At 35.7% G+C, this 18,086-nt stretch overlaps 1 protein-coding gene across 1 annotated transcript in view; it reads right to left on the reverse strand.

Annotated features, from left to right (window-relative positions):
• The window catches only part of ZDHHC15 (zDHHC palmitoyltransferase 15), a gene marked incomplete at both ends in the record, with an annotated part of 104,218 nt that overhangs the window by 7,233 nt on the left and 78,899 nt on the right, over window positions 1-18,086 (reverse strand). Inside the window, one exon of the mRNA XM_079727310.1 lies at window positions 8,241-8,344. Coding sequence (XP_079583436.1) covers window positions 8,241-8,344 — 104 coding nt within the window. The remainder of the gene's footprint in view (window positions 1-8,240; window positions 8,345-18,086) is intronic.

Raw genomic sequence — 18,086 nt, forward strand, 5'->3', positions numbered from 1 at the left:
TATGACTTCAAGTAGTTCCCATCCAATCCACTACCATTCAAACTCTTTGTTGGAGCTAGGCTACTTTCTTCTTCATATCCTCCTCACTGAGCTTGGGGTCTCATGCATTATAACCTGTGATTTTCCTTTTAACTTCTGCCATTTCATTCCTTGCCACAAATCCAAATCCCATCTCATCTTTAAGGCCAAAATTCTGTTTCCTCTATAAAGCCTTTCCTGACTAGCCCAGACTAAAAGAACCATTCTCTCCTTTGAATTCCTATAGGACAAATTTTATGGTTCTATTTATTTGGTCAATAACATACCCTGTATTGTGTTTTGTAAGACAACTTTTCATGTATGTATCTTATCTTCCCAAATAAATGCAAGACACTTGAGTTCAGACACAAAAATGCATAATGTCCCTTATGGGTTCAATGTCATACACTTAATATGCTCTCAAATTATACTAGCTTATTTCTTCTGTTCTTTTTCATAACAGGTTATTTATCATAGCAGCAGAAACTACCAGATTGAAAATAAATAAATCAGAAACCTTCTACCTTGAGCAGTTACTAATGATCTCATACAAAAAAAGTTTTACCCAAAGGAGTAGGAAATTATGCTATATATAAAGCATATAATATGCTAGAGTCTGACGTCAATATATTCCTGGATAAGTGTCCAGCATTTGACAAGGAGTTTAATTCTTTCAAGCCCTGGTTATCATTAACACTGGAAAGTTGTATTAGCAAATTCAAGCAAATTTTGTTTTTCATATGAAGACTTTTTAACTTGATAAAAATATCTCACCTGGAATAATAAAATTATCAAAATTATATAGTTGATTTTCAGTCTCATTAGCTACAGCTAGAAAGCAGTTTTGGTGAGTTAAGGAAAGCTTGGCTCTTTTCTGCTGGATTCTTTTAAAATATCATTCTTGTCATAGTTAATACATTGGTATAGAGTAACTGGAATAGGTTGTGCATAATTATTGTGTACCCTAGGGCTTGATCCTGACCTGGAGTTCCCTACTGGATTCTCAAACCAGGCTGATGGAATACTCATGGATAGTTGATGGAATAGTTGATGGATAGTCTTCAAATCACAAGAGAACAAAAGACAAAGGGAAGAAAAAGACCTACAAAAACAAATCCAAAACAATTAAAAAAATAGCAATAAGAATATATATATCGATAATTACCTTAAGTGTAAATGGATTAAATGCTTCAACCAAAAGACAGAGACTGGCTGAATGGACACAAAAGCAAGACCTGTATATAGGCTGTCTACAAGAGACCCATTTCAGGTCCAGGGAAACATACAGACTGAAAGAGAGGGGATGGAAAAAGGTATTCTATGCAAATGGAAATCAAAAGAAAGCTGGAGTAGTGATACTCATATCAGACAAAATAGACTTTGAAATAAGGACTGTTATAAGAGACAAAAAAGGACACTACATAATGGTCAAGTGATCAATCCAAGAAGAAGATGCAGCAATTGTAAATATATACGCACCCAACATAGGAGTACCTCAATGTATAAGGCAAATGCTAGCAGCCATAAAAGGAGAAACCAACAGTAACACAATAATAGTGGGGGACTTTAACACCCCACTTAGATCAATGAACAGATCACCCAGACAGGAAATCAATAAGGAAACACAGCCGTTAAATGACACATTATACCACATGGACCTAATGGATATTTAAAGAGTATTCCATCCAAAAGCAGCAGAATACACATTCTTAAGTGCACATAGAACATTCTCCAGGATAGATCACATGCTGGGCCACAAAGCAAGCATCAGTAAATTTAAGACAATTGAAATCATACCAAGCACCTTTCCTGACCACAACTCTATGAGAATATAAATCAGCTACAAGGAAAAAACCATAAAAAACACAAACATGTGGAAACTAAACAACCAATGGATCACTGAAGAAAGCAAAGAGGAAATCAAAAAATACCTAGAGACAAATGAAAATGAAAACACGATGATCCAAAACCTATGGGACACAGGGACTTCCCTGGTGGTCAAGTGGTTAAAACTCTGTGCTTCCAATGCAGGGGGCATGGGTTTGATCCCTGGTCATGGAATTAAGATCCTGCATGCCGTATGGTGCAGCCAACAAACAAACAAAAACCACAAAACAAACAAAAACCCCACAAAACCTATGGGATGCAGCAAAAGCAGTTCTAAGAGGGAAGTTTATAGCAATAGAATCTTACCTCAGGAGACAAGACAAATCTCAAATAAACAACCTAATGCTACACCTAAAGCAACCAGAGAAGGAAGAACAACGAAAACCCGAAGTTAGTAGAAGGATAGAAATAAAAAAGATCAGAGCAGAAATAAATGAAATAGAGATGAAGAAAACAATAGAAAAGATTGATGAAACTAAAAGCTGGTTCTTTGAAAAGATAAACAAAATTGATAAACCTTTAGCCAGACTCATCAAGAAAAAAAAGGAAGAGGGCTCAAATTGATAAAATTAGAAATGAAAAAGGAGAAGTTACTCACTGACACTGCAGAAATACAAAGGATCATAGGAGACTATTAGAAGCAACTCTATGCCAATAAAATGGAAAGCCTAGAAGAAATGGACAAATCCTTAGAAAGGAACAACCCTCCAAGATTGAACCAAGAGAAAATAGAAAATATGAACAAACCAATCACAAGTACTGAAATGGAAACTATGATTTAAAAACTTCCACAAAACAGAAGTCCAGGACCAGATGGCTATACAGGCAAATTCTATCAAACGTTTAGAGAAGAGTTAACAATCCTTCTCAAACTATTCCAAAAATACTGCAGATGAAGGAACACTCCAAAATGCATTCTATGAGGTCACCATCACTCTGATACCAAAACCAGACAAAGAAACCACAAAAAAGAAAATTACAGGCCAATATCACCAATGAACATAGATGCAAAAATCCTCAACAAAATACTAGCAAACCAAATCCAACAACACATTAAAAGGATCATACACCATGATCAAGTGGGATTTACTGCAGGGATGCAAGGATTTTTCAATATCCACAAACCAATCAGTGTGATACACCACACCAACAAATTGAAAACTAAAAACCACATGATCAACTCAATAGATGCAGAAAAAGCTTCTGACAAAATTAACACCCATTTATGATAAAAACTCTCCAGAAAGTGGGCATAGAGGGAACTTACCTCAACATACTAAAGGCCATATATGACAAAGCCACAGCTAACATCATACTCAATGGTGAAAAGCTGAAAGCATTTCCTCTAAAATCAGAAACAAGACAAGGATATCCACCCTTGCCACTTTTATTCAACATAGTATTGGAAGTCCTAGCCATGGCAATCAGAAAAGAAAAAGAAATAAAAGGAATCCAAACTAGAAATGAAGAAGTAAAACTGTCATTGTTTGCAGATGACATGATACTGTAAATAGAAAATCCTAAATGCACTACCAGAAAACTACTAGAGCTAATCAATAAACTTGGTGAAGTTGCAGGATCCAAAATTAATACACAGAAATCTGTTGCATGTCTATACAGTGACATTGAAAGATCAGAAAGGGAAATTAAGGAAACAATCCCATTTACCATCACATCAAAAAGAATAAAATACCTAGGAATAAACCTACCTAAGGAGGCAAAAGACCTGTACACTGAAAACTGTAAGATGCTGATGAAAGAAATCGAAGACACAAACAGATGGAAAGATATTTCATGTTCTTGGATTGGAAGAATCAATATTGTCAAAATGATTATACTACCCAAGGAAATCTACAGATTCAATGCAATCCCTGTCAAATTACCAATGGCGTTTTTCACATAAGTAGAACAAATAATTTTAAAATTTGTATGGAAACACAAAAGACCCCAAATAGCCAAATAATCTTGAGAAAGAAAAACAGACCTGGAGGAATCAGGCTCCTTGACTTCAGACTATACTACAAAGCTACACTCATCAAAAGAGTATGGTACTGGCATTAAATAGAAATATAGATCAATGCAACAGGATAGAAAGCCCAGAAATAAACCCAAGCACCTATGGTCAATTAATCCATGACAAAGGAGGCAAGAATATACAATGGAGAAAAAGTCTCTTCAATAAGTGGTGCTGGGAAAACTGGACAGCTACATGTAAAAGAATGAAGTTAGAACATTCTCTAACACCATACACAAAAATAAACTCAAAATGGATTAAAGACCTAAATGTAAGCCTGGATATTATTACACTCTTAGAGGAAAACATAGGCAGAACACTCTTTGACATAAATCTCAGTAATATCTTTTTGTATCCACCTCCTAGATTATTAAAGTAAAAACAAAAATAAACAAATGGGAGTAATTAAACTTAAAAGTTTTGGAAAGCAAAGGAAACCATAAACAAAATGAAAAGAGAACCCACAGAATGGGAGAAAATATTTGCAAATAAAGTGACTGACAAGGGGTTAATCTCCAAAATATACAAACAGCACATGCAGCTCAATATCGAAAAAACAAACCACCCAATTAAAAACTGGGCAGAAGATCTAAATAGACATTTCTCCAAAGAAGACATACAGGTGGCCAAAAAGCACATGAAAAAATGTTCAACATTGGTAAGTATTAGAGAAATGCAGATCAAAACTACACTGAGGTCTCACTTCACACTGGTCAGAATGGCCATCCTCAAAAAGTCTACAAACAATAAGTGCTGGAGAGGGTGTGGAGAAAAGGGAACTCTCCTACACTGTTGGTGGGAATATAAATCGGTACAACCACTATAAATAACAGTATGGAGGTTCCTTAAAAAACTAAAAATAGAAATACCATATGATCCAGCAATCCCACTCCAGGGCATATATCCAGAGAGATGCATATTTTAGAAAGATATATGTACCCCAATGTTCATAGCAGCACTATTTACAATAGTCAAGACATGGAAGCAACCTAAATGTCCATCGATAGAGGAACGGATAAAGACGTACATATATACAATGGAATATTATTCAGCCATAAAAAAGAATGAAATAATGCTGTTTACAGCAACATGGATGGACCTTGAGATGCTCATACTCAGTGAAGTAAGTCAGACAGAGAAAGACAAATATATGATAGCATTTATTTTTGGAAACTAAAAAAAGGATACAAATGAACTTATTTACAAAACAGAAATGGACTCACAGACTTCGAAAACAAACTTTTGGTTACCAAAGGGGAAAAGTTGGGGCGGAGGGGGATAAATTAGGAGTTTGGGATTAACATATACACACTACTATACATAAAATAGATAATCAATGAGGACCTACTATACAGCACAGGGAACTCTACTCAATATTCTGTAATAACCTATATAGGAAAAGAATCTGGAAAAGAATCTGAAAAAGAATGGATGTATATATGTATAACTGAATCATTTTACTGTATACCTGAAACTAACATAACATTGTAAATCAACTATACTCCCAACATAAAATAAAAATTAAATTTAAAAAAAAGAACATACCAAAAAATAATGAAGAAAAATTATGGTAATAAGTGATGAAAGGGTCAGAATTGCCAGCGGTAGTCAAAAGGGATTTTATTCTATATATGTTTTACAACTTTTAATGATTTGTATATTCATGAATTCTTCCTATTGTTAAAGTTAATAAAATGTCATAAAAGCCAAAGAGAATCTCCTCAGAATTATACATCGATCTGTCACTTTTGATTTGCACATTTTTTCTATGCATGTGTACATTAATTCTCATCAGAGAAGTCTCTTTAAATCTCTTGACTTCATAAAGGTGTTCCTTTACCTCATATGTTGCTGTACTAAAATAAGGCAGGGACCTACCTACTGTATAGCACAGGGAGCTATACTCAATATTTTGTAATAACCTATAAGGGAAAAGAATGAAAAAAATAGATTTATATGTATGTATACCTGAATCACTTTGTTGTACACTGGAAACTAACACAACATTGTAAATCAACTATACTTCTATTAAAATAAATTAAAATAGATAAATAAATAAATAAAATGCAAAGTAATAAAAAATAAATTAAGGTGGGGATTTTAAAGAAGATAAAGACTGTATATAGTTCCTGATTATGATATTACGTATTTTCTTAACAGGTTATACTTTTTCCCTATTTTACCAATTTATATACATTTTAGAATGCTTTGCATTATATAATGTACAAGTACATAATTTATAGTAAACTAAATATTATATTTGGGGCTAGGACTGAAACCCTGATATTATTCCTTAAAGAAATTAAGTTCAATACACGAAATTTTAACTTATAGTAACTTTCCCAGGAATCTAAGTTGTCAAAAGTGCAAGGACTACTTGTATATGACCAGTTTTGCACAGAAATTTTGGGTAAGTGAGGATAACACAGAATCAGACAAATAGTACAGCATGAGAACGTGTGTTAGAGAAAAAGGAGAGTTTTCCAATATTTAAATTCGTTAGATACTGTAATGGGTGATAAAGGAGGGTTGTGAATCTCTTTCAATGGACTTTTAAAAAACCTCACCTATTTAGGATGGTACAGTGTTCTTGCTAAAGCTATAGGTGGCTTATACTCTGTGACTTACAATTTATGTAAGAAGCAGTTGAATGCATTATATAGTAAGATGGCATGCAGCCACAGCACAGCACTGTGTCTCGTGTATTTGTCCAAAGGACACATACAACATTATACTGGAAAGAATCCAGTATTTGGAATCAGGATGCCTTACTTTAAGTCCAAGTTCTGTCTCTTTCTTGCTATGTGATCTTGCATAAGTTATCTCACATCTCCAAATCTTAGTCTCCTCAGTTATAAAATGGGAATGGTATTAATAATAATGCCTACTTAACCTGACAGTTGTGAGACAAAGGATATGAAAAACAGTATATGAAAGTTCTTTGTAAACTATAAAATGGTGTACCTATTTTTTTATGATTGACTATTTTTAAAAAGTCTGGCATTGAAAACTACTTCAAGAAAATAACCTCTTTATAATGCAGTACTGCATCTATAATTAAAGTTTTCCACTTGCCAAAACAAGGCTCAGATATGAATAGTTCTTTTATCCATTGCGGAGATATTTCAAACTATGTTAAGACACTAGAAGTCTATGATTTCTATTAGAGTTTGGATTTCTTAACACCAAAATAAAAGTGCTTATCACTTGTAACCACGGTAAGTAAAAGTCTGATAGCTGAAGGATGGTAGGTCAAAATACTGTCAGTTTTTCAATAAAGAGTTAGCAGGGTGAGGTAAAGGAGCTGCTTGTGGTATAAGTTCTTTAGGCTGGGTAAGAACTCCTTCCTTTTCTAACTATAGATTTTGGACAGTTTTGTCTTCCTTGGTCCTAGTAACAATGCCTTACTCTAAAACTGGACTTCCAGGTAGAGAAGCTGGGACTAGATCATCTAAGTGGGGAAACCTTTAGAAAGGCTTGTTTCCCACCTCTGCTCCCCACGTCAATGCCTTTCCGTGTCCTTATTCAGCTGCGTTCATCCCATGTACAGTTTGTAATAACTACTACAAGTTCTCACTCAAAATTTCTGTCAGCTACTGCATTATTGGGACCAGTCTGCTATTAACAACATAAACAAATGTTAGAGGCACAGAAGTAAGCATGGAGACAAAGAATAGGTGGCAATGGGGTTACATGACATGAGAACTTAACTTTAGCTCTTCATAAAAATCTCAAGACGACTCAATAATCTGGTGGGAGAAAGGTGGAGGGCAAAGTTCTGACTCCTTATTTTTTCCTTTGAGGGCTGCCATTTAGAAAAGTATACTACGTGGATGTATATCCTTGCCCCTATATACTATCATTTATTTTTTCATGTATTAGACAATTCTAAAGCAGAATGGGAATGAGATTTTAAAGAAAATTTAGCCAATGTGCATGAACCAGGGTAGAGAAAGGTGAGCTGTTACCCACTGATTGAATCAATTCAAGCAAAGCACTCCAAGTGACAACTGGCAGGATTGTTTACAAACAGGCACAACACTGTTTATTATGTTTCCTGATTTATCTGATTGGTTATAAATTATAGTATCACAAAGCTGGTAAGGAACCTTCCCGCTTCCTCTAATCCTACCTAAGCCACCTATATTTGCTAAACAAATCTGGCCATACTTGCCCTTCTCCAACCAAAGGTCCTTATGACGTTGACATGCTTATATAATATTTCTGTACACTATTTTCTCACTACACTACATTCATTGTGTTAACATAGTCTTTATTAGTCTGCTGAGTGGAGAAAAGACTTCCTTCTCACCCTACTTACCTCGGTTGTCATCCTCATTTTCTTCCCAGGGCTCTTCATTTGCTAGCAATGGGTTCTGCGACTCATTCATACACCTCATAGGAAAAGAGTGTCCATCACCAGGGCTGGTGGGGAAATGAAGGCAATGAGATCCTGCAGCTGACATAGACATTTTATGAAGGTAATAACCCTATTAGAAATAGGAGTGGGGTTCTTAGAAAGATTTAAACCATTTAGCTTATTGGCTAAAACCATTCTGGAATAGGCTCTTACAATAGCATCATTTAGTTGCCCTATTGCTCTCAATTTCTATATATGTTTGTTTGTCTGCATCAGTCTTGACTCTTTTAGTTTTTAAGCAACTCTTTAATTCCTTCCCACAATGGCCAGTATGGCAAAATGCACATAAAGCAAACTTCATAAATATAATTTAATTATGAGGATTCCAATTTATATCCCATTATATTATTGCTTTGGTTCTAAATTTTCAAGAAAAATTAGCAGATTCAGAATCATTGAGAGCAGAAGCAAGAAGAACTACAATCCTGAAGCTTGTAGAACAAAAACCACATTCACAGAAAGATAGACAAAATGAAAAGACAGAGGGCTATGTACCAGATGAAGGAACAAGATAAAACCCCAGAAAAAGCACTAAATGAAGTGGAGATAGGCAACCTTCCAGAAAAATGATTCAGAATAATGATAGTGAAGATGATCCAGGACCTCGGAAAAAGAATGGAGGCAAAGATCAAGAAGATGCAAGAAATGTTTCTAAAAGACCTAGAAGAATTACAAACAGAGATGAACAATACAATAACTGAAATGAAAACTACACTGCAAAGAATCAATAGCAGAATAACTGAGGCAGAAGAACGGATAAATGACCTGGAAGACAGAATGGTGGAATTCACTGCTGTGGAAGAAAATAAAGAAAAAAGAATGAAAAGAAATGAAGACAGCCTAAGAGACCTCTGGGACAACATTAAACACAACAACATTTGCATTATAGGGGTCCCAGAAGGAGAAGAGAGAGAGAAAGGAACAGAGAAAATATTTGAAGAGATTATACTTGAAAATTTCCCTAACATGAGAAAGGAAATAGCCACCCAAGTCCAGGAAGCACAGTGAGTCCCATACAGGATAAACCCAAGGAGAAACATGGCGAGACACATAGTAATCAAATTGGCAAAAATTAAAGACAAAGAAAAATTATTGAAAGCAGCAAGGGAAAAATGACAAATAACATACAAGGGAACTCCCATAAGGTTAACAGCTGCTTTCTCAGCAGAAACTCTACAAGCTAGAAGAGAGTGGCATGATATACTTAAAGTGATTAAAGGGAAGAAACTACAACCGAGATTACTCTACTCAGCAAGGATCTCATTCAGATTCGATGGAGAAATCAAAAGCTTCACAGACAAGCGTAAGCTAAGAGAATTCAGCACCACCAAACCAGCTCTACAACAAAAGCTAAAGAAACTTCTCTAAGTGGAAAACATAAGAGGAGAAAAGGACCTACAAAAACAAACCCAAAACAATTAAGAAAATGGTCACAGGAACATACATATTGATAATTACCTTAAACGTGAATGGATTAAATGCTCCAACTAAAAGACACAGGCTTGATGAATGGATACAAAAACAAGACCCATATATATGCTCTCTACAAGAGACCCACTTCAGACCTAGGGGCACATACAGATTGAAAGTGAGGAGATGGAAAAAGATATTCCATGCAAATGGAAATCAAAAGAAAGCTGGAGTAGCTATACTTGTATCAGATAAAACAGACTTTAAAATAAAAAAATGTTATAAGAGACAAGGAAGGACACGACATAATGATCAAGGGATCAATCCAAGAAGAAGATATAACAATTATAAATATACATGCACCCAACATAGGAGCACCTCAGTACATAAAGCAACTGCTAACAGCTATAAAAGAGGAAATCAACAGTAACACAATAATAGTGGGGGACTTTAACACCTCACTTACACCAATGGACAAATCATCCAAAATGAAAATAAATAAGGAAACAGAAGCTTTAAATGACACAATAAACCAGATAGATTTAACTGATATTTATAGGACATTCCATCCAAAAACAGAAGATTACACTTTCATCTCAAGTGCGCATGGAACATTCTCCAGATAGATCACATCTTGGGTCACAAATCAAGCCTCAGTAAATTTAAGAAAACTGAAATCATATCAGGCATCTTTTCTGACCACAATGCTATGAGACTAGAAATGAATTACAGGGAAAAAAACGTGAAAAACACAAACACATGGAGGCTAAACAATACATTACTAAATAACCAAGAGATCACTGAATAAATCAAAGAGGAAATCAAAAATACCTAGAGATAAATGACAATGAAAATACGACTATCCAAAACCTACGGGATGCAGCAAAAGCAGGTCTAAGAGGGAAGTTTATAGCTATACAAGCCTACATCAAGAAACAAGAAAAATTTCAAGTAAACAATCTAATCTTACACCTAAAGGAAATTCAGAAAGAAGAATAAAAAGAAAAACCCAAAGTTCGCAGAAGGAAATAAATCATAAAGATCATAAAGAAATAATGAAATAGAAACAAAGAAACAATAGCAAAGATCAATAAAACTAAAAGCTGGTTCTTTGAGAAGATAAACAAAATTGATAAGCCATTAGCCAGACTCATCAAGAAAAAGAGAGAACTCAAATCAATAAAATTAGAAATGAAAAAGGAGAAGGTACAACAGACACCACAGAAATACAATGCATCCTATGAGACTACTACAAGCAACTCTATGCCAATAAAATGGACAACCTGGAAGAAATGGACAAATTCTTTGAAAGGTATAACCTTCCAAGACTGAACCAAGAAGAAACAAAAAATATGAAAAGACAAATCACAAGTAATGAAATTGAAACTGTGATTAAAAACCTTCCAACAAACAAAAGTCCAGGACCAGATGGCTTCACAGGTGAATTATATTGAACATTTAGAGAAGAGCTAACACCCATGCTTCTCAAACTCTTCCAAAAGTTGCAGAGGAAGGAACTCTCTCAAACTCATTCTATGAGGAAAGCATCACCCTGATACCAAAACCAGACAAAGATACTACAAAAATAAAAAGAAAATCACAGACCAATATCACTGATGAATATAGACACAAAAGACTAGCAAACAGAATCCAACAACACATGAAAAGGATCATACACCATGATCAGGTGTGATTTATCCCAGGGAAGCAAGGATTCTTCAATATATGCAAATCAATCACTGTGATACACCATATTAACAAATTGAAGAAAAAAACCATATGATCATCTCAATAGATGCAGAAAAGGCTTTTGACCAAATTCAACACCCACTTATGATAAAAACTCTCCAGAAAGTGGGCATAGAGGGAACCTACCTCAACATAATATAGGCCATATACGACAAACCCACAGAAACATCATTCTCAATGGTGAAAAACTGAAAGCATTTCCTCTAAGATCAGGAATGAGACAAGGACGTCCACCCTCACCATGATTATTCAACATAGTTTTGGAAGTCCTAGTCACGGCAATCAGAGAAGAAAAAGAAATAAAAGGAATACAAATTGGAAAAGAAGAAGTAAAACTGTCACTGTTTGCTGATGACATGATACTTTACATAGAGAATCCTAAAAATGTCACCAGAAATCTACTAGAGCTAATCAACGAATTTGGTAAAGTTGCAGGATACAAAATTAATGCACAGAGATCTCCTGCTTTCCTATACACTAATGATGAAAAATCTGAAAGAGAAATTATGAAAACACTCCCACTTACCATTGCAACATAAAGAATAAAATACCTAGGAGTAAACCTACCTAGGGAGACAAAAGACCTGTATGCAGAAAACTATAAGACACTGATGAAAGAAATTAAAGATGATACCAACAGATGGAGAGATATACCATGTTGTTGGATTGGAACAATCAATATTGTGAAAATGACCCTAGTACCCAAAGCAATCTACAGAATGAATGCAATCCCTATCTAATTACCAATGGCATTTTTTACAGAACTAGAACAAATCATCTTAAAATTTGTATGGAGACACAAAAAACCCCGAATAGTCAAAGCAGTCTTGAGGGAAAAAAACGGAGCTGCAGGAATCAGACTCCCTGACTGCAGACTATACTACAAACCTACAGTAATCAAGACAATATGGTACTGGCACGGAAACAGAATCATAGATCAATGGAACAAGATAGAAAGCCCAGAGATAAACCCACGCACCTATGGTCAACTAATCTATGAAAAAGGAGGCAAAGGTATAAAATGGACAAAAGACACTCTCTTCAATAAGTGGTCCTGGGAAAACTGGACAGCTACATGTAAAAGAAAGAAATTGGAATACTCCCTAACACCATACAGAAAAATAAACTCATAATTGATACGAGGGCTTCCCAGGTGGCCCAGTGGTTGAGAGTCCGCCTGCCGATGCAGTGGACACGGGTTCGTGTCCCGGTCTGGGAAGATCCCACATACCGCAGAGCGGCTTAGGCCCGTGAGCTATGGCCGCTGAGCCTGCGCGTCCGGAGCCTGTGCTCTGCATCGGGAGAGGCCACAACAGTGAGAGGCCCGCAAACCGCAAAAAAAAAAAAAAAAAAAAAAAAAAAATGGATTCGAGACCTAAATATAAGACCGGACACTATAAAACTCTTAGAGGAAAACATACGAAGAACTCTTTGACATAAATCACAGCAAGATCTTTTTTGATCCACCTCCTAGAGTAATGGAAATAAAAACAAAAATAAACAAATGGGACCTAATGAAACTTCAAAGATTTTGCACAGCAAAGGAAACCATAAACAAGACGAAAAGACAACCCTCAGAATGGGAGAAAATATTTGTAAATGAATCAACGGACAAAGGATTAATCTCCAAAATATATAAACAGCTCATGCAGCTAAATATTAAAGAAACAAACAACCCAATCAAAAAATGGGCAGAAGACGTAAATAGACATTTCTCCATAGAAGACATACAGATGGCCAAGAAGCACATGAAAAGCTGCTCAACATCACTAATTATTAGAGAAATGCAAATCAAAAGTACAATGAGGTATCACCTCACACCATTTAGAATGGGCATCATCAGAAAATCTACAAAAAACAAATGTTGGAGAGGGTGTGGAGAATAGGAAACCCTCTTGCACTGTTGGTGGGAATGTAAATTGATACAGCCAGTATGGAGAACAGTATGGAGATTCCTTAAGAAACTAAAAAAAGAATTACCATGTGATCCAGCAATCCCACTACTGGGCATATACCCAGAGAAAACCATAGTTCAAAAAGACACATGCACCCCAGTGTTCATTGCAGCACTATCTACAATAGCCAGGTCATGGAAACAAGCTAAATGCCCATCAGCAGATGAATGGATAAAGAAGATGTGGTACATATATACAATGGAATATTAGCCATAAAAAGGAACGAAATTGAATCATTTGTTGAGACGTGGATGGATCTAGAGACTGTCATACAGAGTGAAGTAAGTCAGAAAGAGAAAAACAAATATCGTATATTAATGCATGTATGTGGAACTTAGAACAATGGTACAGATGAACTGGTTTGCAAGGCAGAAGTTGAGACACAGATGTAGAGAACAAATGTATGGACACCAAGCGGGGAAAACTGCGGTGGGGTTGGGATGGTGGTGTGCTGAATTGGGCGATTGGGATTGACATGTATACACTGATGTGTATAAAATTGATGACTAGGGCTTCCCTGGTGGCGCAGTGTTTGAGAGTCCACCTGCCGATGCAGGGGACACGGGTTCGTGCCCCGGTCTGGGAAGGTCCCACATGCCGCGGAGCAGCTGAGCCCGTGAGCCATGGCCGCTGAGCCTGCGCATCCGGAGCCTGTGCTCCGCAACTGGAGAGGCCACAACAGTGAGAGGCCCGCATACCGCAAAAAAAAAAAAAAAAAAAAAAAAAAAATTGATGACTAATAAGAACCTGCAGTATAAAAAAGCAAACAAAAAACAACTAATACTAAACTTTCTTTGGGTTATTTGTATGGAAATATGTTAATATTGATGTTTCAGACATTACATGAAATTTCTAAAAATCTTAAATGTTCTGGTATAATAAGTCATAATTCTAGTTATTGCTTTAAAATGTATATCTCAGAAATAACTAAATTTCTTTGTCAATTGCATTATTATGAACTTTCATCAAATCTTTAACCATGGTCATTTTTAAGTCTTTTGTCATTTACAGACAGTTCTGGTTGTACTCTGATGCTTTTGCAAAAATGTTCCTATATGAGGGTTTCATCTCCAAGGAATTCATGCAAAAGACTCTGACAAGTACAGGATTCTGGTAACTGACTATACTGCTGAACTGAATGAATAAGCTTTTTGAGAACTGAAATGGAAAACTGATGAATTCATAAAAGTGCTAACAAAAGATCAAGATAAAAAAATTAATTACATGGGACTGAGTGTACTGATGAGGATGATTATAATTGTTGTGACTTTCTGTTTGAAAAAAAAAAAGTACCATTGAATTCACTGGAGATAACATGCTGTGAATTGGTGATAGATAATAATAATGGCTGAATGCCCTGTTATTTGGCTTGTATGGCAGAAACGTTATTAAAAGGTGGGAGAAAGAGCCAAAGTGAGGCATTTCTAAGAGTGCAGATCCTTGGGGCAATTATCCTCCCGCAGATTTGATAGTTCTCTACAGATGATGTAACTATACTGATTATAAGTGAGTGGGCTTTGATTTTTGCTCTTGTTCTTTATTCCAAAGAAGACTCATTTTAAACCTCCCTTTGGCGTAGTGTTATTGTGTGTTTGTGTATGTATGTGTGTGAGTGGGGTGCAAATAATTGCTGGTATTAGTTATTAATCAACATTACCCACTGACACAGTTTTGTCTTGTGATTTATAGCCAGGGCATAGGATATACCACAGCTTTTAAATAAGTGAGCCTGTAAAACACTAGCTGGTACAGAGGAACTACTAGGGCAATTAATGAAGAGGAGAAAATCTTTCTTAATTACCACCTTACTCCAGAAAAGTTTCCTCAAATAAGTGAACAAATGGCTGTATTCCTGTCTGAAGAATGGATCTAAAGGGGATTGCAAGAAGCCTATAAATAAGCTTTGCTCTAGATCTAGTTTAGTTGATAGTAGTTTTAATCTGGTTCATGAAGTCACTCAGAGGACACAAGCTCACCTCTCCTTCATTGCTTTCTCTTCATTCCTGTTGCAATTATAAGAATTACCTAGAATCTCTAAATCAATCTTTGTTTGTTCTTGCTTTTTGTTCTTGTTTAAATTAAAAACTTTAACTTTTCCCTCCATGAAAGTAATATAAGCATTTAATCCCAAAATATGAAAAGTGGAGAAAAAAAAATTCTAAGACTGTTGGCCATACCACTTAGAGCATTTTGGGGGTATATTTCCCCTCTGTTGTTTTTCTTCTCCATATATTTGTTTTTTCATTTATAAATTATTTTATTTTTTAATTGTTGTATAGTTGATGTACAATTTCATGTAAGTTACAAATGTACAACATAGTGATATACAATTTTTTTGTCAATCCCAAACTCCCTAACTATCTCCCCCTGCCCCCACTTCGCTCCTGGTAACCATAAGTTTGTTCTCTGAGTCTGTGAGTCCGTTTCTGTTTTGTAAATAAGTTCATCTGTATCATTTTTTTTAGATTCCACATAATTGATATCATACGATACTTCTCTTTCTCTGTCTGACTTACTTCCCCTAGTATGACAATCTCTAAGTCCATCTATGTGGCCGCAAATGGCATTATTTCATTCTTTTCAATGGCTGAGTAATATTCCATTGTGTATATGTACCACAACTTCTTTATCCATTCATCTGTCTATAGACATTAAGGTTGCTTCCATGTCTTGGTTATTGTAAACAGTGCTGCAGTGAACATTGGGGTGCATGCATACTTTCAGACTATGTTTTTCTCTGGATATATGCCCAGGAGTGGGATTGCAGGATCATATGGCAGCTCTATTCTTAGTTTCTTAAGGAGACTCCATTACCCTGATACTAAAACCAGATAAAGATACCACAAAAAAGAAAATTACAGGCCAATATCACTGATGAACATAGATGCAAAAATCCTCATCAAAACACTAGCAATCTGAATCCAACAATACATTAAAAGGATCATACAGCATAATCAAGTGGGATTTATCTCAGGGATGTAAGGATTCTTCAATATCCACAAATCAATCAGTGTGATACACCACATCAACAAATTGAAGACTAAAAACCATATGATCATCTCAATAGGTGCAGAAAAAGCTTTTGACAAAATTCAACACCCATTTATGATAAAATCTCTCCAGAAAGTGGGCATAGAGGGAAGATACCTCAACATAATAAAGGCCATATACGACAAACCCACAGCTAACATCCTACTCAATGGTGAAAAGCTGAAAGCATTTCCTCCAAGATCAGGAACAAGACAAGGATGTCAACTCTCACCACTTTTATTCAACATACTTTTGGAAGTCCTAGCTATAGTAATCAGAGAAGAAAAAGAAATGAAAGGAATCCAAACTGGAAATGAAGAAGTTAAACTATCACTGTTTGCAGACGACATGACACTATACATAAAAAATACTAAATATACCACCAGAAAACTAGTAGAACTAATCAATGAATTTGGTAAAGTTGCAAGATACAAAATTAATACACAGAAATCTGTTGCTTTTCTATACACTGACAATGAAAGATCAGAAAGAGAAATTCAAGAAACAATCCCATTTACTATCACAGCAAAAAGGATAAAATACCTAGGAATAAACCTAAGGAGGCAAAAGACCTGTACTCCGAAAACTATAAGACGCTGCTAAATGAAATCAAAGAATGACACAAACAGATGGAAAGATATACTATATTCTTGGACTGGAAGAATCAATATTGTCAAAATGACTATACTACCCAAGGCAATCTACAGATTCGATGCAATCCCCATAAAATTACCAATGGCATTTTTCACAGATTTAGAACAAAATCTTAAAATTTGTATGGAGATACAAAAGACCCCGAATAGCCAAAGCAATCTTGAGAAAGAAAAATGGAGCTGGAGGAATCAGGCTCCTGGACTTCAGATTATACTACAAAGCTATAGCCATCAAAACAGTATGGTATCAGCACAGAAATAGAACTATAGATCAATGGAACAGGATAGAAGGTCCATATATTTGTATATATCAAAAAACATAAGAATCTCCATGTCCAGTGTTCCAGTAATTCCGTTTCTGGGAATTATTCTAAAGCTAGAGATAAACTAGGCACAAAAATGTTCATTGTGGCATTATTTCCAGGTAATAATTAGGAAACAAACTGAACATTCAACACTATGGGAATATATATTTCCCCAATGGTTGGAATATGATGTAGTTAAAAGTAGTGGTTATAAAGACTATATCACAGGGCTTCCCTGGTGGTGGAGTGGTTGGGAATCTGCCTGCCAATGCAGGGGACACAGGTTCAATCCCTGGTCTGGGAGGATCCCACATGCCACAGAGAAGCTAGGCCTGTGTGCCACAACTACTGAGCCTGACCTCTAGAGCCCGCGAGCCACAACTACTGAGCCCACATGCACAACTACTGAAGCCCACGTGCCTGGAGCCTATGCTCCACAACAAGAGAAGCCACCGCAATGAAGAGTAGCCTCTGCTTGCTGCAACTAGAGAAAGACTGTATACAGCAATGAAGACCCAATGCAGCCAAAATTAATTAAATTAAAAAAAATAAAGACTATGTCACAATAAGGGGAAATGTTTAGTATAATTTAAGTGAAAAATGTAAAATTCAAAGTAGTATGTATACTGTTATTAAAAATATGTA

This window comes from Hyperoodon ampullatus, assembly GCF_949752795.1.
Source record: "Hyperoodon ampullatus genome assembly, chromosome: X".
In the NCBI taxonomy this organism is placed as follows: domain Eukaryota; kingdom Metazoa; phylum Chordata; class Mammalia; order Artiodactyla; family Ziphiidae; genus Hyperoodon; species Hyperoodon ampullatus.